This window comes from Periplaneta americana, chromosome 13 (assembly GCF_040183065.1).
Source record: "Periplaneta americana isolate PAMFEO1 chromosome 13, P.americana_PAMFEO1_priV1, whole genome shotgun sequence".
Classification (NCBI taxonomy): Eukaryota; Metazoa; Arthropoda; class Insecta; order Blattodea; family Blattidae; genus Periplaneta; species Periplaneta americana.
In genome coordinates this window covers 109,953,590-109,979,096 of record NC_091129.1, presented here as the reverse complement: position 1 = coordinate 109,979,096, position 25,507 = coordinate 109,953,590, and the positions used below count along the sequence as shown (strand labels likewise).

Below are 25,507 nucleotides of genomic sequence, written 5' to 3'. Positions count from 1 at the left end.
GGCTGTAACTATACAATGGGAATTGCTTTGCAGTAGTTATATACACGAAACCCCTTGTTTAAACGTTGTATATAGGGAAAAAATGGCTGCCCCTCTAACAGCTGTTCGTATCGACTGTCATTTTATGATGATGTTTACCTTGTAACCACAGAAGAACAAACCAAAGATCATAGAATTATTAGAATAATATTGCTGTAGCTTGTACTCTTTGACCAAAATGTAGTGTGGTAATCGATTAGAGCCAGTTGTACTATCGATATTTAACACGCCACACTAGAGCGCTCTACCGGATGCAGTAGAGAACCTCAGATATTCTATTACCTTTCGTAACGAAGTAATGACGAAACTATGACGTAGCTGTGTAACAGTTGTACTGTTATACACGATGTATGTAGTGATTATTAGTAAGGAATTTACACATGACTTATAAACGAGCTACTCATTGTATAAGTATAAGACAGTTAAACATCTGTATATAGAGTTTTTATTAGTAAGACTGTAAGTCAACTGTCATTATACAAGGAGCGCACTCAGTTGAGTGACTTGGTGGCCGGGATTCCACAGTAATATGTACTGTTGCTCGAAGAATCTACGTAAAGATTAGTTTTTTGGTCCTATAGAATATATCTGTTATGGTAGCAATTGATATTACCTCTGCTTTTGCTGCCATAGATGTTGCCTTCAGTGCATCATGAAAGGTGAACTACATAATACCGCATGATGATGAGTAATGGAGCAGTAGAGAAATGTTGGTAGGGGAAATGGGAATACCCCATACACATGCATCCACCCACCCATGCACGCACATGCACACACAGTTATATGGAACAGTCATATTTTTCTCCTGCTACTACTCATCTCCCCAATGTCTACTGTGTGGTAAACCAGATTTGGCAATGACCAAAGACCACATTCTTGTGTGTGCAGCTATTAACCTACATTCTTAATTAATTAAATACTACTGGGCTGCAACATGGAAGATGGAAGAAATCCAACATTCCTAGCATTAGCAACCAACCAACTTTTCAACACTAGGCACACTGTTAGCAGAACAGCTAGAACGTTTGCTTTCGATGCTGGTGACCCAGGTTCGAATCCTGGCAAGGTCCAAGAAGAATTTCTGGTGAACAAAGACAGTACTTCGTGGTAGGTTTTTCCATATGTTCAATTTATGGAGATGGGCTGGTAGGCAGTCATGACTCATGTAGAGTCTAACAAGGGTGACTGCTGAGACTCATGGAAATTTGGATATTAAAACTTTTTATGGGGTCTGAAAAAAAAATGAGAAAAACATATAACTAAAATTACATTTAATAACATCTAGAATAGCATTTGGAGACGATATGGGCAGAACTAGTTAAGTCAACTTAGTAAAATTTTCGCATGAGAAATGTAAAATTTCATAGTTAAGCCATCTTTGGATCTGTAATACAGATCTCAAATTTATAACGTATATTCTTGAAGAATATAAGATGTTCAGAGTCAAAGCTGGCTGATATATTACATTTAAAATTCCAATCAAGAAAATTTTAAGAAATTGACTTACCGTATGAGTTAAACAGGTGATGGAAATGAGAGTGGAAGGAAGAAAGAGAAGAGGAAGACCAAGGATTAAATGGGAGGATACAATAGAAAGAATAGGCCAACAGAAAGGAAAAACAATGGTAGAGATGAAGAGAATGTGTAGAGACCGGGAAAAATGGATGAAATGGACGGAGAGAGGCGAACCCGACGCTTAGCAGCAGAAGGGACTGAAGAAGAAGAAGAAGAAAAAGAAGAAGAAGCCTAAGAAGAAGAAGAAGAAGACTAAGAAGAAGAAGAAGAAGAAGTAGGAGGAGGAAGAGGAAGAGGAAGACTTACCGTGTGATATTTCTTTAACAACATGTGATTATTTTTACATAAAAAAGTGTGTTATTTAGTCTACTTGCTCCTAAGAAATAAACCTTGTCCTCAAATTATGATAACAGTTTCATAATTTGTTCATTTACATCATGATGTGTTATGAAACATTTTGCCGTTTCTAAAGCAGTAACAACATTATTGTTGGAAACAAGGATTAGGCAGCTTCGAATTTCCACGAATTTCAAAATGGGTTGCATCTTAGTAATGAACATGTACTGTATTTTTATGTTCTTACTGCTTCTTGTTTGGAGACTTAAAAATAAGCTAATTTTCTCAGTTGGTTGTTGGCCAAAACATATGAAGAGTCCACTGCAAGAATGATGGATGTCACTTTCTTGTCGAAAATGAACCAAGACTGTCAATGCATAGCTTAAGACATATAGAATGTACATAGAGAGTTGTATGGCATTAACACTGATAGTCATTGTCCAGTAATGATCGGAAAATCACAGTTAAGCTTTGAGCGCTAAGCATTTCAAACTTTCAATTGCTTCTCCTGCAAAATGTATTCCAAATGACATCCATCATTCTTGCAGTGAACTCTTCATATTTGAGAGAATTACGTATCACATTGAAGTATTATTGTGAGAGAGAAAATATTATGAAGTATGTATTATCATTTATACTTTTTGTGCAGATGTCTTTGCCCAGCTGAAACCCGAGTTAATTGCGCCTGTAGTTGTATGGCTGTGTCACGAGTCTTGTGGTGAAACAGGCAGCATCATTGAGGCTGCTGCAGGTTGGGCAGGAAAATGTAAGTTAAAAGAGAAAAATGTTTGTTTTTTATGTAAGATTCCCGAAGAGCTTCTGTTCTCCATTGTTATAGGTATTTGAAAATGGTTTTGTTGAAAGAGAAAATTATCTATTTAAAATACAAAATGTCGTTTTATTTGTTTTTATTTTCGGTACTATACCTTCCATTAGACCTTTCAATATTGTTACACACTTGGTCATGTAACGTGCTGAATCTGTAAGTATGACCACAATTTTTTCTTGATCATTGCCAAAAGTCTTGATGTCCAGATGGTATTCTCACTGTTAACATCATTCACTGGCTTTAGTACTATGGAATCCCCTAGTTCATTTGTAAGTATTGTTGACTGATAAACTGAGCAATACGTTAAATATAAACTACAATTTCCATTTTCGTCTATGGTTTCCTCACAAAACAGAAACATATCATTGTCTTTCAGTTCTTGTTTAATTTCATTCTTCCTCTTTCCTCCTAGCAGTGGTAAATAATGTCGAATTCTATTGACAGAAGACAAATCACCACAACCGCGAACATATTTCGACAACCATTCCCTCATTTTAGGATGATCGAATTTTTCAACAGGAGTATTGCACTTCAGAAAAGTTTCAAAGTAGATAACATTCTTCTTTCACTTTCTTCATTTACTTTCTTCGCGTTCGTAATTATTTCTTCTAATGTTACCAACCTAGCTTTATTTTTTTTTTCTGGATTCAAGTCACTTCACGTGCTTTTTCAGCTGTGCTTCACCAGAGCCTTCTTTCATTGATAATTAAATTAACAGTCACAGTATATACTACTAGATACTACAAACCTATCGGATTTTAACTCTGCAGATTACAAGAGCCATGACCTGCTTCCTTTCCACTTATACAGTCATTTATAAAATCATTTCTTTGTCATCTTCTCACGTTCCGTGACAGATGGGCCATCTATCAGAGAAGTATTGCAGTTGGCTAAGAGAGGAAGAAGCATTAGAGGCAAACCACTAAAGAGTGGAAAGAGCCTAACAAAATATAAAGTGCATGCTTCATTTGTAAAGGATTAAATGCGAAAGGAAAGAAACTATCCAAATATACAAGTGAAGATGATGTTTTCGTCACATTCTTTTAGTTGAATATTGAAGTTCAATTTCTTGACAATGTTGTCAGGTCACCTGGTTCGTTCTACTGGTAGCTTGCTGCGTGCACGGATTGATGAGATAGTGACACCAGAAGCTGTGCGAGATAGCTGGGACAAGGTGACTGACATGTCATCTGCTGTTAGAATGGAGAGTATCGGGGAAGCATCTGGTGCTCTGATAACAGCTATTGAAGAAACGAGAGAAAAGTCTCAATCTTCTGCAGATGGGGTGAGTTATAAAAAAAAAGTTTGGTATGAAAGCATATTTTCCACTTAGAAGTGACAGTATGCAGTGTTCCTTCAGATCTAGTAGCTGTCACACTGCCTGGTATTAGAAAGTAATCGTCTTGTACATTTCCATGGACATAAAAATGTTAGTACTCACAGTGTTCAGGATAACGTGATAATTTTCTGGTGATAAAACAAAGAGCAGGAAGCTGAAAACAGTGGTCGTTGTAGGACTTTTTTTATTGTGGACTGTTCCCATTGCTGTAATTATGTCTAAAAATAGATGTCCTGAAACTTGAATTTACTCCCATAATCAGGTGAAAATGAGAGAATCTTTCTTATTAGAACCATTGGAAATATCTCAATTTCTTACAATGCTGCAACTGATTTATATACTGTGTCTGATTTAACAATGTTTACACATTTTTCTGTAACCTGTGATTTGCTTTTATTATTCTCCATTCTTGTGTGTCTGCCCACAAATTTTCTTCATTGTCCCGCTCCTTCACTAATGTGTGAATTCCCTTCCTTCATCTAGCTATCAGGTGGTCTTCCCCTTTTCCTACTTCAAAATGGTATCCATTCCATGCTTATCTTTGGTGGTCTTTCATCCGCCATTCCTTTTGTGTGCACCACTTTTCCAATTTTTTTTGTTGAATAAAATCAGTAGTTTAATTTCGAGCATTCATCGTATCTCTAATAATTTGATTTCTAATTTTTTTTCGTCGAGATATCCTTGCAGATAATCCTCAAATATTCATCTCTGCTGTCTATACTTTTGCTTTTAATTGTGATTTCACGTCGAAACTTCTGGTCTATATCTTACAACACTTCTGCCAGCATATGGGACTGGTGCCCACCCAGCATTGTGATACATTTTGCGATAGGTAGGGAAATCCAGTTATGATAACCAGCTTTGAGGTCCACTCCCCCCCCCCCCCCCCCTCCATTTAATTGAGTATTGGATATTTCGTCCTGTGCTTTGACATCATTATCTAAGCCATCTGCCGAGGACTTACATAACGGAATGCATGCTGGTTTGAGTCCTCATGGGGGAGAAGTGTATGGTACCTGTGCATCCCCAGCACCATGTTGCATTTGGGGAGCTATGAAAATAACGAAATTCAGTTATGAACAACCAGCTATTGGAGCAGAGGGGATCATCATGTTAACAACACAATATCTTTGTTCTAGTTTGATGATTGTTCCTTTGCAGAAGCGTGTAGACATGAGGCCAACAGTCGGCTGTTCGGCCCTGGCCAGTGTTGCCAATTCAGCGGTTTTCCTGCTAGATCTAGCGTTTTTCAGTGTTAGTTTAGCAGGTAAAATTTATGAAATTTGTATTGTTGATATAAGGATTTAGCATATATTTTTAGCACTCACAGCGGCAAAATAATCTAATTTTACATTGACACTATAGCAATTTAGCGGTTTCTGCACTGTTTCATAGCGGGTTTTTAAGGATCGAGTTGGCAACACTGGCCCTGGCTGTTAATGGGCTGTTGTGCTGCAAATTTGTTTATTGGATCTTTCACATAAGCATCAGAAATAAAATATATATATATATATATATATATATATATATATATATATATATATATATATATATATATGAAGAGCACAGGAAAGGAACGTGCTTTGTCCACTTTTTTTAAAAAATGAGTTATGCATGCTATGAGATGCAGGATTCCATGTAGTTTGAAGTTATTAATCGACCAATGTGATAATGTGAATAGTCGAAGTGCTACAAGAGATTTTAGATTTGGCGTACAGGGAAAGAACGTGCTAAGTCCTCTCACTACAGGGAAATAATGCGCTCTGTCCACTGTTTCTGTGATTTAATTTTTAGTTTCCTTACGGATTGGCATGCATGTTATAGCAGGAAGAAGGGAATTGGAGTAAAAATAATATTCCATTGTTTTTCATTATTGTTATAATAAGAAAATTCGTTCTTGCTGCATGAACTTTATGTACAAGTATAAATCTTTTTAGTTTGAGAAATTCAGTTTATAAGTATAAGTGTTGTAAATTTGTCACTTAAATTTTAATATTATTATTAAATAATATTACATTATTGAATGTTGAGTACTTCATCTGAGGATGGAACTCAGAGACCTTCGACTTCTAACAGTGTTAAGAAAAAGAAAGTACGAGGGAGAATGACTGCAGTCATGAAGAAATTAAGGATTCAATCACATGAAGTAGGAGAAGACTGCAACTGTTAGTTAAAGTGTTTCGAGGAAGTAAGTGCTGAAGAAAGATCAAGTATTATAAGGCAATTTAATGATTTAGAAGACTGGAATCAACAATCATTACATATGACTGGGCTCATTACAATAATTCCAGTTTATCGAAAGCGATCAGTCATTACAGCAATGGAAGGACCAATAAATTGTATCTCCCAGAAGAACTAGCAGTGAAAAAGATGTATGAAATGTTCAAGAAAAAATACCAAAATTTAATAATTTCATATGAAACATACAGAATAATGTTCAACACCAAATTCAATATAGCATTTGGATATCCAAGGAGTGATACATGCATGTGATAAGTACACAGCTGAGATGGAAGTGCTGAATGCAAGACTGACTGAAAATAATTTAGATGGCAACATGAAGAAACAAGTTTTGGAATAAATTAATAAGATCACCAGTAACAACAAGGTCCATAAACTCAAAGTTGAAATATTTTATACCAGAAAGAGGAATGCTCGTTTAAGAAGTCGGAAGTTTGAAGAAACAGAAGCAATTTTCATGGACTACGAAAAAATGTATGCTTACTGTACATTAGTATCAATGATGTCTATTAGTATTACAGAAGGCAATTATCTGTTTACTCTTTCAATATTCATCAAATTTCAGATGAAACTTCAGTGTTTTGTAGTTGTACTGAAGATAATGGTAGAAAAGGAGCCAATGAAGTCGTATCCTTTTTAAATCACTTTGTGACAGGAATAATGGACAACAAAGCGGATAACTTGAATATTTTTGTGATTCATGTTCAGGCCAGAGCAAGAATTATATTGTTCTGAAGTATCTTAATTATCTTGTGAACGAATTTAAACTTATGAACAGAATGAAACATTCGTTTATGGAATGTAATAAAATATAGGACTAACTAATACAAAAGCAGTAACAGAACTTCCAATGGGTTGGGTGCGGATCATGGTACAAGCTCGAAGTAAACCTACGCCTTTTGATGTTGTGGTGTTCAATCAAGATATGATGGGAAGTTGGGAGTCATTTCTGCAGAAGAAATATTTGAGGAAATACTCATTTCTTACAAGGCCCATCAGAGGGGTAATCATCACAAAAGAACACCCTCACCTCATTCAACATCGTGATATGTGTAATGGAACTAGGATTTCATCGGTGGTGAGAGCTTCACTGCGATTTCGAGAGCAGCAATCTGAAGAATACCCATGTCCTGCTTACAGAGGCAAAACACAAATTATTTTGAATAATTTATTTTATATCTGCTAATAATTTAAATATCGGTAACATTATTTCTAACAAAGAAACTTCTCTGGTAATATCGAAGGAAAAGTATTAGGACCTCCAGATTTTGAAGGAATTTCGTGGACACGAAGATAGAGTGTTTTACACAAACCTTCCACACTAGACTGGGCTGTGCATTTTGGGACAAAAGTGATTTTTATTGTTATTAGGTCCTGTGCAGTTTGGAACAAAAGTGATCATTGTTATTATTATTATTATTATTATTATTATTATTATTATTATTATTATTATTATTATGTCCTGTGGATTTTGGGACAAAATTGCACAAAAGTGATCTTTATTATTATTATTATTATTATTATTATTATTATTATTATTATTATTAGGCTTTGTGCATTTTGGGACAAAAGTGATTTTTATTATTATTAGTTCATGTGTATTTTGAGCCAAAAGTGATCTTTATTATTATTATACCTTGTGTGTTTTGGGACAGAATTGATCTTGTTTTATTCTTATGAGGCCCTGCGCATTTTGTGACAAAAGTGATCATTATTATTATTATTATTATTATTATTATTATTATTATTATTATTATTATGCCCCACTCCACTTCATTACAGAAAAAGTTAAAAAAGGAAAGAGAAAATGTTTAACGTTATGTTATCATTTAAAGGTTTGTCAACCCCGTGATTTTGAAATTCTGAATTCAAAATTTCTATACACACAATACGCACAAACACACATACAAACAAGTTTCCAGAAGAAAACAGCTTTACTTGTAATATTTAATCTAAAATTAATTCCTCTGTACATAAGAAGCACGTTTTTTCCCTGTAACTTATGACATTACTTTACGTAAATGTCAATAAAACTACAATTTTCAAAAATAAGGATGCAAACTTAAATTCAAATTCATTCAGATAACCTGTTCTTTCATACTGACTTAAGTGTTCATTAATATCTCCATTAGTATCCATGGAATTAGGTTTCAAACTTTGAAATTGCTCTCCTGAAAAATTTGATAAAGTGGACAAAGCACGTTCTTTTCCTGTGCTCTTCATATATATATATATATATATATATATATATATATATATAAAATATTGTGTTTCATTATGTTTATAAACAGTGAGGTAAACTTAAGTGCAGCATGGCAGTATATCATAGTCATCAAGAAATGAATCAGAACAATTTAGCTTGGTGAAGTATTCTTTCTTAGCTGGAATTTCTTCTAAGAAATAAGTAGTTAATGTGACACTTGCTTCTTGCAGAATGGTGTGGTGTCAAAGTTCAACTACAGCCCACGCGATCTGATTCTCTATGCACTTGGAGGTGAGGACTATCATGGATATGTTTTGTGTAGCTTAGAATTCATTATACTTTGTTTTAGAAGCAGACTTCTTCTAAAAATAGATTAAGTTTTGAGTGTTCTAATTAATATGCTGTTATTTAGTTTGTTAAAAAAAAATGGAGATGTTATATGTACCTCTATTGCTACTGATAGTTATAGTATCCATATGCAACAATGTACAATATGTACATCACGATTGTGATATTTGTTCTTGTTCAGAAATCTTATTAATAAACTTAATTATAAAATGGTAACAATGAACCTGCCATCAAGCACTGAGCCAACATGTCAGAGAATTAGTTCACCTTGAATTCATGGTGGCCATTCACCTGCACAACTGCTATGCTCAACATACTTCAATTTTTGGATGGCTCTTGCATAACATAATGTCATCTAAACTGAGCTTTGTTTTTTTTTTGCAGTTGGCAGCACGGTGGCCAACCCAAGTGACTTGAGATTCCTCTATGAAGGTCATGAAGATTTCTCTGCATTGCCAACTTTTCTAGTGCTGCAGGGTGTGTCAACTACCATGGAGACAGGCATTGTGGGTAATTTGTTCAGTGGCAAGGACTTCAACCCAGCAAAGGTGAGTTCGTGTTTACTACTTGAAGGTATTTTAATGGCACAATGTGTGTTAATATAAATACACATTCATATTTTCGTACTATACCAATGTTTTGATTCAAGGAGTTTTGTTTGATTTACACTAGATAAAGAAGCTCGTGGATAGGTTTAATTAGTACTTCAGGTATCTCTACTAATCTTATTCTGCCATTTCTTCATTTTTGCCATCATTTCATCTCACTGAATGTGCATAATCTCAGTAGATCAAAATAGTTAAAGTAACACATTGGTTTTCCTCCAACATTGTGGTCTATTGAATTTCGAAATTCTTATAAATGTAGTAGCAGAAGGCTTACTTGTGACCTATACCCACATATATTCAGGAACTCAAGTAAAACATCAGTAGTAGTATCCGCAGTATTACCATAGCAGAATTGGTACACATATTCATGAACCTGTTAAGATGTGCACATCCACACCTGTAGAGTAACAGTTTGCACGTCTGGCCGCGAAGCCAGGTGGCCCAGGTTCGATTTCTGGTCGGGGCAGGTTACCTGGTTGAGGTTTTTTCTGGGGTTTTCTCTCAACCCAAAATGAGTAAATACTGGGTTCATTCATTCATTCATTCATTTATTTTATTCCATAGATCTTACATGAGCAATGAAGCTTTAAGATGTGGAACATGTCAACATTTTACAATATTACAATTACAATTTTTACAAAGTTTTATAGTTTTACAATTTAGTAATTTTCTAAAATTTTTACAATGTTGTACAATTTTTTTTTTTTTTTTTTTTTTTTTTTTTTTTTTTTTTTTTTTTTTTTTTGGCGAGATGTAGTGAGATGAAATGAGGTCCGAGGATTCGCCAAAATATTACCCGGCATTTGCCTTTTCGGTGGGGGAAACCTCGGAAAAACCCAACCAGGTAATCAAATCAAAGGGGGTAATCAATCAAAGGTGTTGATGCAAAGGACTCGCCATAGACCATCCGGCTTCAGTCCCACGGCTGTGGAAAACCTCGGAAGAAACCAAAGTCCAAAGGGGGATCCAACCCAAGCCCGAACGCAGCTCCGGAACAGCAGCCCAGCGAGTCTGCCGACTGAGCTACATCGATGGCTCTACTAAAAGTATACAATACATAGCCAATCAGATTATTAAATTTACAAACGCAAACGATCATTCATAAGTTGAGCTATATTATAATACAAAACAATTTAATTAAATTTAAGGTATAAACAATTCAACCAGTTGTGATATACAGAAATTGATAATACATATCATGCAAACTACTTCAAATTACAAACACAAACAATTTATCAGTAGAGCTATATAGATTACTATTCAATTTAAAGCATATACAATTCATCGGCCAAAACTATACAAATATATACAATACAAAGTAGCATACTTTCATTAAGCTATACAAATTTGTGTAATTAATATCAAGTAGATTAATTCAATTTATAATCATAAACAATTCATCAGTTGAGCTATACATATTACCATTCAATTTACAGTAGGTCTATATACAATTCATCAGTAGAGCTACACAGACTAGTAATCATTTTAAGAACATATACAATTCATCAGCCAAACTATACAAACATATACAATCAAATTAGTTCAATTTACAAACTTATTTTCGTTAAGCTATACAATTCATATGAAGTAGATTAATTCAATTTATAAGCTTAAACAATTCATCAGTTGACGTATACAGTACATACAATTCATCAGTTATGCTAAACAAAAAATACAATACATAGTAAACAGATTAAGTCAATATAAAAACATATTTTAGTTGAGCTATATAAAATTGTACATGTCATTTAAGTAGAATAATTCAATTCACAAGCATAAACAATTCATCAATTGTGTAGAAGGTATGAGTATGTAGAAATTTGGTTAATTCTTTTCTGAACCTTTTCTCGTTGTTCTTCAAATCTTTAAGATTATTAGGCAGTGCATTGAAGACTGTTATACATGAATAGCGAACTCCTTTTTTAAAACAGCTTAGACTAACAGAGGGTAGATGAAGATCTGATTTATGTCTTGTATTAAAATGATGAATGTCTTGATTAGTACTGAATTTATCTTGGTTCTTAATATACAGCATCATTAGGGAAAGAATGTATTCACAAGGTAAAGTCAAGATTTCTAAGTTTCGGAAAATATTTTTACATGAGGTCCTTTTATGCACACCGGCCATTATTCTTATAGCTTTCTTTTGTAAAACAAAAACGTGTTTAGCTTCAGACGAGTTACCCCAGAATATTAATCCATATTTCATTACAGAGTGAAAATATGCAAAGTATGACATTTTAAGTAAGTTTATATCACCAATAGTAGATAAGGATCTTAATGCATAACAGGCAGAGCTCAATTTACGAGTAATACATTCTATATGCGTTTTCCAGTTCAAGTGATTATCCAATTCTAAACCAAGAAACTTTGTGCTTATAGATTCTTTGAGATGAGTTCCATTTAATCGAATACTGTAGGAAACCTGAGCACTATTGTGTGTACTAAATTTGACTGCACTGGTTTTATCAACATTAAGTGCTAGTTTATTTGCATGGAACCATTCATTCATTAGATTCAGCACTGTATTAGAAGTGTTTATAAAATGATCGTATTGTTTGCTTGAAATAATTACACTTGTATCATCTGCAAATAAAATTACTTTAGATAAATTGTTTATGGTCAAGGCTAAATCATTAATATAAACTAGAAACAACAATGGACCTAAAATTGACCCCTGCGGAACACCATGTTTAATATTTCTAAATTCTGAATAAGTAACTTTATGACTATTTGGTACATTTATTTCTACTTTTTGTTTTCTATTTGATAAGTACGATGTAAACCAACCCAACATCTCATCTTTAATACCATAAAACTTCAATTTTTTTACTAATATACTATGGTCTACACAATCAAATGCTTTAGCCAAGTCACAAAAAATCCCACCAACATGTAGTTTCGAATTTAATGAATTTAGTATTTCATCCACGAAACTAAAAGCAGCATTCTCTGTCGATTTTTGTTTTCTAAATCCAAACTGTTCTAAAACTAATATATTGTTGGACTCCAGGTAATGATATAATCTATTATACATAACTTTCTCAAACACTTTTGAAAATGTTGTTAATAATGATATGGGTCTGTAATTAGCAATAGTACATTTATCTCCCTTTTTGTATATTGGTTTTACTATTGAATATTTGAGTCTTTCTGGAAAAATACCACATTGCATTGACAAATTGCATAGATAGCTTAACGGATGGGATAATATTTCAGAACAAGCTTTCAGAACTTTACTTGGAATTTCATCATATCCAGAGGAATATTTTGTTTTTAGTTGTTTTATCACATGCATGATTTCTGCTGCGGTAGTGGGAATAAATTTGAGACCTAAAAACTCAGTGTTAAATGCATCAGTTAGGTAACCAAGTGCAGCATCTTCTGGACAATCTTGAATGTTTAAGTTCTGAATAATATTTATATAGAAGTCATTAAAATGATTTGCAATTGATTTTGGATTATCTATTTTACTATCATTGATTTTAATGCAAGTAATATTTTCACTCTTTGAATATCGATTAGTTTCATTTTTAATAATATCCCAAATAGTTTTAATCTTATTATCTGAATTTTGTATTTTTTCATTCAGATACATTTTCTTTGCATCTTTTATAACTTTTGTCAAAGTTTTACAGTAATTCTTGTAGTAATTAAGAACATGAGGATCATCACTATTCCTACTCATTAAATATAGATTCCTTTTTCTAGCACATGATATTTTAATTCCTTGAGTTATCCACATGTTTTTACTTTTACATTTTTTCACCACCTTGACTGGAAAACATTCATTGAAATAATTCGTAAATGTAGTGAAAAATGCATTAAATTTAGTATTAATATCAATGGTATCGGTACTATATACATTTTCCCAAGATTCATTTTGTAGACATGTATTTAAATGATGAAGAGATTCAGCATTTATAATCCTTTTTTTTATTTTTAGATTAACACTTTGGAATTTTTCACTCATATTGAAAACACTTAGAATTTGTGCATCGTGATCAGACAGGCCATTGACTAATGGTACTGTTGAATAGGAATTCAATCTACTTTTATCTATAAATATATTATCAATGGCAGTACTACTTCCAGCTTGTGTTCTGGTTGGAAAACTTACTGTGTGACTAAGATTATAAGTTTCAAGAAGTGAGTTTAATTTTCTTTTACGTGAGCTTTCTGATAGATAATCTATGTTTATGTCACCACAGATTACAAATTCGGTATGTGGTTTATAAAGTCTTTTCAATAATGAATCTAATTTAGTTGTAAATTTCTTATAATCTCCCATTGGCGCCCTATAAACACATAAGATAATTAAATTTGATATCTCATAACCAATTTGTATTCCACAGATTTCAATATCTTGTTCAAGGCAAAAATCAGATATATCAATTTTACTAAATAATAGATCCTCTCTGATAAAAATACAGGCACCCCCTTTTTGGAAGACATCTCTACAGAAATGAGAACCTAATACATATCCATGTAAAGACAGTTGTAGTATTTCCTGTTGCTTCATATGATGTTCAGTTATACATAATATCTGAGGTTTATGCTTTTGAGTTGCTAAAGAAGTGATCAATTCATCAGTTTTTTGTTTTAATCCCCTAATATTTTGATGAAAAATAGTGAAGTTACTGTGTTCATTACTAGAAACATCAGAGCATTTACAATTTAGTTGAACTTGTTTCAAACACCTTACTGGTGGGAGGTTTAACCTAAAAAAGGAGAAGCCCTAGCATTAACTAACACAGGAATATTACAACTCTGCTTTTTAACATGGCTGCCTCTGATGCTATTAGCAATAAGAACCGAAAGGTGCTCCTTGCCTCTACCATTCAGATGCAGGCCATGTGACGTATATTCATACCTTCTTATAGGGCTTACATCTATCAAACCAATGTGTGATGCCCCAGGTCTCATCAGAGCCCGCTCAAGCCGCACATTCACACTCCGCACCCTCCTGCGAAGATACGGCTTGTCGTACCTGCTGAAAAGACTGAGAAATCCCACATTGGTATGGCTGCTCATCTCAATTATGTTGTTGACATCTTTCTCAATAGAATAGTTACAATCGTTATCAATACTATTACCTGGCCCACCCACTATAACTACATGATCCCTCTTAGAAAAATCTGAACTCAATTTCATCATATCCTCAACAACATTCTTGAGAGGAGCATTAGGCTTACATACACTAGATACTTCAAACTCATCGCCCAGTTTCGACTTCAAAAGTGAGGAAATACCTCTTGCATGGCTGCTTCCTAAAATCAATACTTTACTCCTACAATCATTAACCTTATCTGTTTTCTGACTTACCTTTACTAGTGTCGATACTGGGTCTGAGTTCTCCTGATCAACATTCATTGCTTGAAGAGCACTGAATTTGTTGGTCAGTTTGATTGATGCAGCATCATCCGCAGAGAAACGTCTACTCCTAGATTTGGAATTCTTCGGTTTCATCCAAGTGTGAGATCTCCCTTTATTCGAAACACTAATGCTATCCTTCAAAGCTCTCAATTTATTAATTTCACACTTTGCCTCATCTAATTCCAATTCTAGGACTCTGATTCTCTCCAGTTGATCGCGCATCTTTCTATCATATATACAATCACTACATTCCCAACTACCTTTGTCAACAAAATTATCAGGATCTATATCTATACATTTCCAATGAAAACAGAAATTACAATTGTTACATACCAATCCTTTCACTACAATCCTTCTACAACTACGACAGTTTCCAGACAGAGCAGCCATAGCACACATTATGTATATACTGTACCTTATTTACAAATTCAATTTCACTCACTTTTCAATTTAATGTACTTACGTATATTAGTTTTAGGTTATTTCCACCCTTTAGTATCACCACACTATAATATTTCAATAGGCCAACACTACACTTTATCACTTCACTATACCACACTTTTCGACGTTGAAACTACACGACACGTCACTGCACTTATATTTCGGTCTAGATGAAACTTCACTATTTATGTTTTAAATTATTTCTACTTTGAAGTATCACCACACTACAATATTTCAATGGACCAACACTACACTTTATCACTTCACTATACCAGTACAACACTTGTCGACGTTAATCTACACGATACGTCACTTCACTGCACTTATATTTCAGTCTTGATGTAACTTCACTATTTATGTTATTTAACACACGCAATTTCTTAACCAACAATAGTATTTATATTGAAATGTGCTATTAATAATTTAGCCTAGTCCATGTTAAAATATGTAAACACGTTCTATATTAGGTGTTACAATTAAGCCTACTTATGTATCAATTAAATATTTCAACTTTACAAATAACAAAGAGCCTTAAAATTAGTCAACTTATGGGTTAAGAATTACTCAAGTTAAAAGAAGAAAAGGTCGGGAATAGTGACTAAAGTGTTGATTTGAGGTTAACTGTTTACAATATGGCGATTTATGTTGTGTATGAAATGCGAAGTATATTATTACAAAATTGCGTGGAAAATGGATGTTATGAATTTATGATTTATATGTCAGATGATTAGTGAGTAACTTTTGGTGCTGGACCCCGGACTCATTTCACTGACATTATCACCTGCATCTCATTCAGACGCTAATTAACCTAAGTGTTGATAAAGCGTCATAAAATAACCTACTAAATTAAAATAAGATGCGCACAAAAATATTTGAATACTGGTGGAGCACATTCCCAACATCTGTTGTGATGGATACGGACGTTTCATTGTTTTCATTATTTATTTTCATTTTAATTATATAATTTTTATTAATTTAGGAGAAAATTTAGGTTCTGATCAAGTGAGATGAGATGGGCCGATTATTCATGCCCAACCCTGTAGTTGTTTAACATTTTAAACGAGTCCTGTCTGTCACCAGTTTGAGACGAGTTTTTTTAATTACTTTAGTTTTTGGCAACATTATAAGCTTATCATAGTGGATGAGTGCCTTTTCTATTTTAAATGCAGAAGCACTGTGAGGAACATAAGTGCAGTGAGACTTTGAATGTTGAGGGAGAGTGTCATAAGGGAGAAGTAGTAATACACATCCTCTTTGCTGTTAGGTACTCCATGGGGAGCAGTATTTGGAGGTGTTGCGTCCAATGAAGGAGGAAGGTGTTCTTGAGGTGCACTGCAAGGTGGTTGACATGCTGGACAAGGGCTCTGGGACTGTTGTGCTGCTGGATGGTGAGCTTTCTGCTTCTCATTAATTCTGTAACAAAACCTCAAAATGGTACACATTCTTTGTAGCCATAACAACATGATCCTCTAAGATTTATCATGTTAAGAATACAGTGGAACCCCTTTTTACACTACTCTGTGGACCATTTTAAAAGAGTGTAACATCGAGAATAGTTATTTACGATACAAATGTTAAAAGTAATGTTTTATTCTGTGAGTATGGATCTTTATGAAACAAAGTCGCTGACCAAGTGAAGCAAACCTACGAGCAAAATAAAATAATTTTTAACGTGTGTGCCATATGCTATTTCTTAGACAGCCTTTGTTCTTGTTGGTATAGATAATTCCCCCACTTCTTCATTGCTGTATTTCTGCTCATTGTAATAGTGAAGTTAGAGAACATAAAATCGAAGTTTCATTGTATATAAATTGAATTCATGAACTGTCATTGGAATCATAGGGAATTCAAGAATTTCTAGTATTGTATGAAGAATGGATACACCAAAATTCTGCTACAGGCTCACAGAAAAATTACTCGTATGCTTCTTCAGAGGTTTTTTGTGTGTGTGTGTGTGTGTGCGTGTGCGTGCGTGCGCGTGCTATAGTTTCGGTAGCATTGGCAAAACTGCCAACAGCAGGAGCTCTGGCAGCTTCAGTCTTTTAATTTATTGATGAAATGAACCAACTATACAAAACAATCGAATTTCCTGTTTGCAGTGGATACATTCGATGAGAGTGGAGAGCAGATTGCCCATGGCCAGATGTCAACGTTTATTGTTGGAATGAAGGGCATCACAAACAAGCGAACATCTCCTCACAACGTACCAACTGCTGAGCCACCAAAGCGAGCGCCTGATGCATCTATCTCGCAGAAGACATTACTGGACCAGGTTAGCATTACTATTGATTTGTTGACAGAGTTTAAATAGAAATACAGTGTAACTTGGCAGGCGTACATGTAATGATAAAATCGATATCAGTGCTGGTACCAATATCGGTGGTACAGTAGAATCTCAGCTGACGTGCAGGACGCCTTTAAGACTCCTTAAAAAAAAACCGTAACCTAACCTCACTTATACATTATTCACTTCTATGTTTTTCGTTTTTATATGCTAAATTTTTTAAGACCTGTACCCTTCTCCATTAGATTTTGTCTCAATGACATGTTTTTCAGTTACGTTTTCACATTTGTACCTTAAATTTTTCAGTTTCCACATGCGAAATTCACCCATTTATGCATTATCTTTTTTTTTTTTTTTTTTTTTTTTTTTTTTTTTTTTTTTTTTGAAAGGGAAAGGATTAATTGTGACATTCATATAAATTTTTCTGTTTGTTTGAAGCGACACACACTAGTCTCAAGTTTCTTTCCATTTCTTTTGAAATAATGCTGCTGATTCAGTTGCTTATCATGGTATTGCACCGCGACAGAAGATAAGGCATCAGTTATTCCAACTGACAAAATTTGGAGCATGGCTCGACCTACAAAGATAATGAACACGTGTCTTTTCTGTCCTTTTGTGTCCTGGCTTCTTTCCTGCTGGATATTTTTCTCGCATGAATTTTATCAGAAACATTTTTATGGGTCTGTATGGGAATGCACAGTTATAGGTTAACAACTAGCAAAACTCTGCTGAGGGAGGTTATTTACCTCATCACTGTGCTGGAGGCAGAGTCTTCCTCCATTAATCTGAACCATTGTTGCTTGCTACTGATTGACAAGTCATCTGATGCATTACTGCTGTGGGGCCATGGCTGCCTGAATTTAGAAGATTTATTGCCAAAATATACAAGCAGCGGACTGTATATCCATATAATTTAGTAAGGAACATTTGTCGACCCGTCCATGTTCATATTTCGTTGTCTCTCTTCTCTAACTGATGCGAATCTAAATTGGCGTCACTTCCTGTCTCAACCTTCCAGAATGAATGAGAAGGTTGTAGGCGTTTCTGGCAATGCTACATCCGGTAGTGGCAAATACATAAACTAACTGTACTAGTGCTGCGACATGCAGTTAAATGACACATTATAACACACTATAACAAATTACACCCAGCAACACCTATCGAAATTATTATTCTGTCAGTTTCACTGTCTATTACGTTAGCACTAGAAAAAAATTGTTCATTATTTTTAACGTGATCAACACATTTCTTCCACTTGTCTTTTCCATATTCTGCGAAAAAACGGCGACACAATTGTGACAATAATCTTGTCGGTGTGGGTGTACAGCAACCCTTGCCAGTGCCTGTGCCAACAATGATATCAGTGCTGCTCCAACACTAATTTCATTGGTACATGTACACTTGCTCTTAGATTAGTCTTGGTCCATTGTACTACCTTCCTACATTAAAAGAGAGAAATTAATTAAACCTTCATCAGTTTCAGAAACTTATTTGAAGTCCCTTTTGGTGATATTATCACCTTGGATTTACGATACCAGACAGTTAATATCTTCTGTTAGATTATAGTCAGAAAATTTGTTTTCATAGTCCAGAAAATCTACACTTTAAGTTTCCATAGTAGAATCCCGTCCTGTGTGTTTTGTAAGAATTTTGTGTCCTTCATTAAGCACATTATAATCTTTTTAATGGTATTCTCTGCTTTGGATTTTGGCACTGAACTCTGATGGCTTCTGAGGTTTACTGTTATCATTCATTGATCACACTGCAGGCAGGTCTTTTTCTTACCCACAAAGCCTACACTTGGAGTTGACGATTATTAATGCATAACAAATTTGTCGAAATAGGATTAGAAGGTTTTGTGTACCAACACCACAGCCCTGGTCGGCATTATGATTGCTTATGTGCTTGCTCCTGTCCCCTGATTGCAGGCTGCTCTGTACAGACTGTCTGGAGACCGCAATCCAATACACATTGATCCCACAATGGCGTCATTTGGTGGATTTAAGACGCCTATCCTTCACGGTCTGTGCTCTCTGGGTTTCTCTGCACGTCATGTTCTGCAGCAGTACGCAGGAAATGATCCAACCAAATTCAAGGCAATCAAGGTAATGTAAATAAATAATTTTTTTCCTATATATAAAATCAATATTTACATGTGATTCATTGAAGATGTAGAGTGCAAATGTATTTTCTGCATGTCTTCTTCGTTCTTATTAGGAATTCAATATAGAAGGTGATGTTAAAAGTGAATAAAACTTTAAAGCCAGTATTTAATAAAATTATTTCAGAACAGTGTTATTACGTCATTTAAGAGGTAGATCTGTCGACTACAGTAAAAGGAAGGCTGTAATGTATTATACTACTTTTCATGTGACTTAGTTCATGGAGATCATGGCTTTTTAGCCATCCAGAACAACATGAGCCATTTGCACTTACACAACGTTGTCTAGTTGTAATGTTAAGACTCAGTCTCTGTTAGTTATGGTAAGTTAAATATTACATGCACCAAGACAAAATATGGTAGCCATAAAGAAGATGAGATGTATGGACTAAGTCACGTGAAAAGCACTATAACATGGTGACAGTACATTGGTGAATTTCAATTGCAACAGCATTGAACTGATAGCATCGACTTGCGAAGTTGCTCAAGGAATAAAGTGTTGCTTCTGTTTCTTCACTTTCGTTTTCACCTTTCTATTCTTCTCATCTTTCTTTGGTCCCTGATTCTCTTCTTCTTTTGCTCCATGATTCCCTTCTCATCTTCCTCTGCTCCCTGATTCTTTCTTTTTCTCTTCTCATTTCACTCTTCTTCATTGTTTTCCATCTTAATCTTCCTCTTTTTATTATTATTATTATTTTTTTTTTTTTTGTAATTTAATTGGTTATCTATTGCTATACCCACATTGTGTAATATGTATGTATGTGTGTGTGTGTGTGTGTGTGTGTGTGTGTGTGTGTGTGTGTGTGCGCGCACGTGCATAAGTGCATGTGCGAAACTGTGACCCAATTGAACTGGTCTCCTTGTCCGCTTTTGGAGAGTCATTGATCCCTATTTTCATTTAGTGTATAACAGATGTGTGTTTGGGAAGTCTCTACTATCCTGGTATTATGAAATATCTTACACTTTTTCTTTTCATTTCACCTATAATATCCTCGAACATACATATTATAAGTAGAGGTGTGAAATTATGACATTAATTTGTTATACTTATAGCAAAAATTAAAAAAAAAAATAGCATAGGTCTTCATTGTCATTTTTATTCATAGACTATTGGCTGTATTATAATATAATATGACAGTATTATGGTATCTGAAATGTTCGTAAGAATAAGTGAAAGATTTTTGTTGTTCAGGTACGATTTAGCAAGCCAGTGTTACCAGGAGAAACACTACAGACAGACATGTGGCAAGAGGGAAAACGCATACACTTCCAGACAAAAGTGAAAGAAACTGGTAGTGTGGTGATCTCTGGTGCATATGTTGATCTGACCGAGGTGTCTGCTCCTCCACCCAAGGTATGTTTAAATACTACGCAAAATATTAAAACTAAGGACATAAAATAATACAAAAATACTTAACCTCTTAAACCTAAGTCACGATGTGCATACAGCAGATAGAAACATCTCATATCCATATAGCGTTATATCTGTAGTTCTCAAGTTAGCAATTTTTTTAACTATGGATCTTACATTCCACTCCCTACTGCAGATTGATGATAGGGTAGACTGGTGTGAACTATGCTTTGCTCACGTTTTGTTAATGTCACTTTTGTTGATGTGTGGTCAATTCATATCATGACTACAGTATAGTACAGAAGACATTGTTCTAGTGATAGATGTGAACCAAGTGACAGTAAGGAAATTCATAGTTAATGTTAGATATGGGTATAGTTTAGAGTAGCATAACATAGTATAGAATAATTTATCTTCAGCGTTCATCAAATATTCTGTATTATAGAGAAATTGAAGTGTGGCAACTCAGGTCTCTGCTGAGCTACGTACAGACTCAGTTATGCAGGGAGCATGTTATTGGTTATGTGCAATGCCGTATCAATAATTTGATACACCACATACTATTAATATAAAATATTACTAAATATAATCAGTTAGCTGGGCGGCCGGGTAGCTCAGTTGGTAGAGCAGCTGACTACGGACTGAAAGGTCCGGGGTTCGATCCCAGGTGGTGACAGGATTTTTTCTCGTTGCCAAACTTTCAGAACGGCCCCGAGGTTCACTCAGCCTCCTATAAAATTGAGTACCGGGTCTTTCCCGGGGGTAAAAGGCGGTCAGAGCGTGGTGCCGACCACACCACCTCATTCTAGTGCCGAGGTCATGGAAAGCATGGGGCTCTACCTCCATGCCCCCCAAGTGCCTTCATGGCATGTTACGGGGATACCTTTTTTACCTTTATAATCAGTTAGCTGCTATACTTAGTAATACAGTAAATAGAATATTAAATTTAAAAGTGAAAGGAAGATGACCAATGAGAAGTCCACGTGAAAGATGGATATATCAAATTCAGAAGAACGTACAAGAATGGGGATACAAGTGGGATGAAATAAACAGGAAAAAGCTTGGGAAGAAGAGACGAATGGAGGCATATTTGGAATCGACCTTCCAAAAGGAGGACACGATAGGATGATGATGATGATGACGACGACAACGGTGACGACAACGACTTAGTAATACAGTAAAACTTCTTTATATATATTTCACACTTATGCGGTTTTTCTGAAGTCCCAGCAAAATTCCTATATTTTCCATGTTAATTTATTTCGGTTGTACGTATTTCGTTTGTTTTTTACACTTGTGTAACTGTATTATAAACTCAGGAGATAAATCAATTTTGCTCGAAATTAGGTTTACTGTGAAAATGTTGTTTTCTAATGCCAGACATTTGACAATAAAGTCATTTGACCTCTTGCACTCCAATATTTTTCAAAGATCTTGGCATGATCAGCCACTGAAGCACAGATTTTGAGGTGTTCTGAATCCATTTCTTGATTTGAATTGCACAATGTGCAACTGTGAAAATGTAAGAACACGAAAATGCAGTATGTGCGTGTTCATTTTTAAGATATGGCCCACTTTGAAGTTCGTGGAAAATCGAAGCTATCCATGTTTTCCTCCACCAATCTTGTGTCTTTTAATGACATTGTTACTGCTTTAGAAACAGTGAAACATTTTGTAACAGACCATGATATAACTGAACAAATTGAAGACCTCCCCAGAAAAATGATGTAACATCAAATTATTTAAATGTGTGACTTGAATGGAAAAAGTAATTTTTAAGCATTCATTTATAACAAGGAATTATTTATTACATTCAGTAGCAGAATACACTTGTATCTTTTATTATTATGGTTATGCTAGTAAATGTAGGCCTAACGAAATATGCCCCTCAAATTATTTTCCTTTCTCCTGAAACATGAATTACAGTTTTGTTAGTTATATCCTTACTCTGGAGAGGTCTTCAATATGGAAAATCATCACAATTTGAGGGCATGGTTTATTCCTTAGGAGTAAACAGTCCAAAATAACTCACTTTGTAAAATAATCTCTATCTATTATAGGACTTCCTACAGTGCTGTACTGTCTCTTGTTGTTCATTTAATTTTTTTCCTCCTTTGTTCCCTATCTAATGTATCTAGATCTTGCAGTCCTTTCAGTTGCATATTTCTTCTTATTATGTCCATCCAATTTTCATTAAGTCTTCCTTTTCGTATTCCTTCCTTCTGGTTCTCATTGCATGATTTCCTTTGGTATTCTTCCATTGTCCATCCTTTTAACATTTCCAAACTTTGTAATCTTTTTTTTCATTTATAACTTCCATTATATCTTTCTCTACATTCATTATCTGCCTTATTGTTGTATCTCTTATCACATGTTATTAAATGAAGATCACACTGGAAGAACAAGATAAGTAGTATCATAAAATTTTCTAGATTGGAGTTTCAAACGTGACTTAACAGTTCTAAATTTCTGTTGTGAAAATTTTTCTAAATTGACTTGACTTATTCTCCCCATATACAGTAGTCTTTAAATGCTATTATTTCAGATGTTATTAAATGTCATTTCAGTTATATGCTTTTCTCACATATTTTCTTCAGACCTCCATAAAAACGTATAAATGAAGTTTAACTATATTTTACATTAGTAATTTATGGTGCGTCAGAAAAAAATAGTGTTATTTGTATGGTATCGGTAATATTTTCTATACAAGCAACCTAGTGTTGATTTACAGTCTGGATCTAAAATTATTGCCAGCTATTTATTGTGAACATAAGGGAGATTAAATAATCAACAAGGTGTCATGTGCACATTCGATATACTTTTACACAACAAGAAATATAGTTTCATTATAAGTGTAACTGCATAATATGATAATTAAAATATAAAGAAAGCATTGTAATAACAGAAAATTTGTATGTATCTACCACATCTACTCGCGTAATATTTTTTTAAACCAATGCCACCAGGTTGTCTTTTCGACATTTCTGGTCTTCTCTCCTGGTCATGGCTTAGTTGTAACCCACTTCTGAGGTTGGGGCGCCTGGAAGGCGGAGTTACATTACCCCAATGATGTGATAGGATGATTATGATAATGTGGTGCCAGGAGAGGTCTTAAATCTAAACTTAACCTAAATTCCAGACCATGGACGAACACAGGAATAATCCCCTTTAAGGAAAAATTCCTGTGCTCTAACCGGGGATCAAACCCGAGACCTCATGAACTATAGCCAGAAGCTTTGACCACTAGACCATGAGGCTGGTCAAAGCTTCAATTATAAGACAGTGGATTCACCCAATCCTTGTGGAAGGTAGTTCAGTTTCACACTGAGTCTGGCAATCAGTGTGAACGAGTATTTTTTTTGTAACAATCAAGTGATTGGACTTAAGTTTCTTACTTTACTATATATGGAAAATATAGACATTCTGCTGGAACATCAGAAGAAGTTTTACTGTATACAGACACACTATATATAAATGAAAACAAGACAGTAGAAAACCAAATAGTTTCAAGAAGTTGTAGTCATCTCTTGAATAACCTAATATCTATGATAAAGACTCGCGTAATATGCTACTTCTTTTTTTTTCTTCCTCTCAGTGGCGAAAAATCGAAAATCCTCTTCCCCCCCCCCCCAGATTACGTGACTACAAAATACCGAGAATAATCTAGGTGGTAAGGGGAAATTACACACGTGTTTTGTCCCTGAAAATCTTGTTATATTAGACACTGATACGACCTGTTCTTGGATATGCTATTAGTGATGAAAATTTCCCGGAAATACTTATAATTTTCCACCTTATCAAGCAGTTTTTAGCTCACTGATTTTGCAGTCTTCTCAAGTTAGTCGAAAGATAATAATGGAGAGCAAAGAGTTCATCTTTTCAAAGTAAAAGAAAACTATCCATGCTTGAAAATATTGTGTTGGGATCATATTTTATGAACAATTGATGTGATAAAAGAACAGTTCAAGGAACAATGGATCCAGGAAAAAATAGCTTATTTAAATGGGACTATTTCTGGACCCCCCCCCCCAAAAAAAAGAGACGAAAAAGATGACAATAATACAACAGCAGAAACTATGGAACAAGGTTCCACTCTATAATAATAGTTTCATAGGCATGGCTGTTGTCAATATTGACAACATAATTGTGATACTTTATGCACGTCCACCTTAAAGTAATTTTCCTTAGTTGTGATGCACTCTGTTTGCATTGGTAGACCCTACATTTACTGGAAATGGATATGAAAAACATTTTTCAAAATTAAATGAAGAATTGTAACTGTGATAATTTCATGTAGACCTACTGGAAAGATCTTATATAAGTACATGGAGAAACATGAAATAACTCAAAAGGTGCTAAGTCAGTGGAGTATGGAGAGTGTTATAGAGAGGGGTCATCAATTGCTGGACTCTGGTCTGAATGTGGACTGCAAAGAC

The 25,507-nt window shown here is 34.6% G+C and overlaps 1 protein-coding gene across 1 annotated transcript in view; it reads left to right on the top strand.

Annotated features, from left to right (window-relative positions):
• Mfe2 (peroxisomal Multifunctional enzyme type 2) overlaps positions 1 to 25,507 on the top strand; it is a 50,683-nt gene that overhangs the window by 6,578 nt on the left and 18,598 nt on the right. Inside the window, exons 7-14 of the mRNA XM_069843799.1 lie at positions 2,540 to 2,656; positions 3,805 to 4,004; positions 8,733 to 8,793; positions 9,235 to 9,398; positions 16,540 to 16,663; positions 17,375 to 17,547; positions 19,488 to 19,664; positions 20,913 to 21,074. Of these exons, the coding sequence (XP_069699900.1) occupies positions 2,540 to 2,656; positions 3,805 to 4,004; positions 8,733 to 8,793; positions 9,235 to 9,398; positions 16,540 to 16,663; positions 17,375 to 17,547; positions 19,488 to 19,664; positions 20,913 to 21,074 (1,178 nt within the window). The remainder of the gene's footprint in view (positions 1 to 2,539; positions 2,657 to 3,804; positions 4,005 to 8,732; positions 8,794 to 9,234; positions 9,399 to 16,539; positions 16,664 to 17,374; positions 17,548 to 19,487; positions 19,665 to 20,912; positions 21,075 to 25,507) is intronic.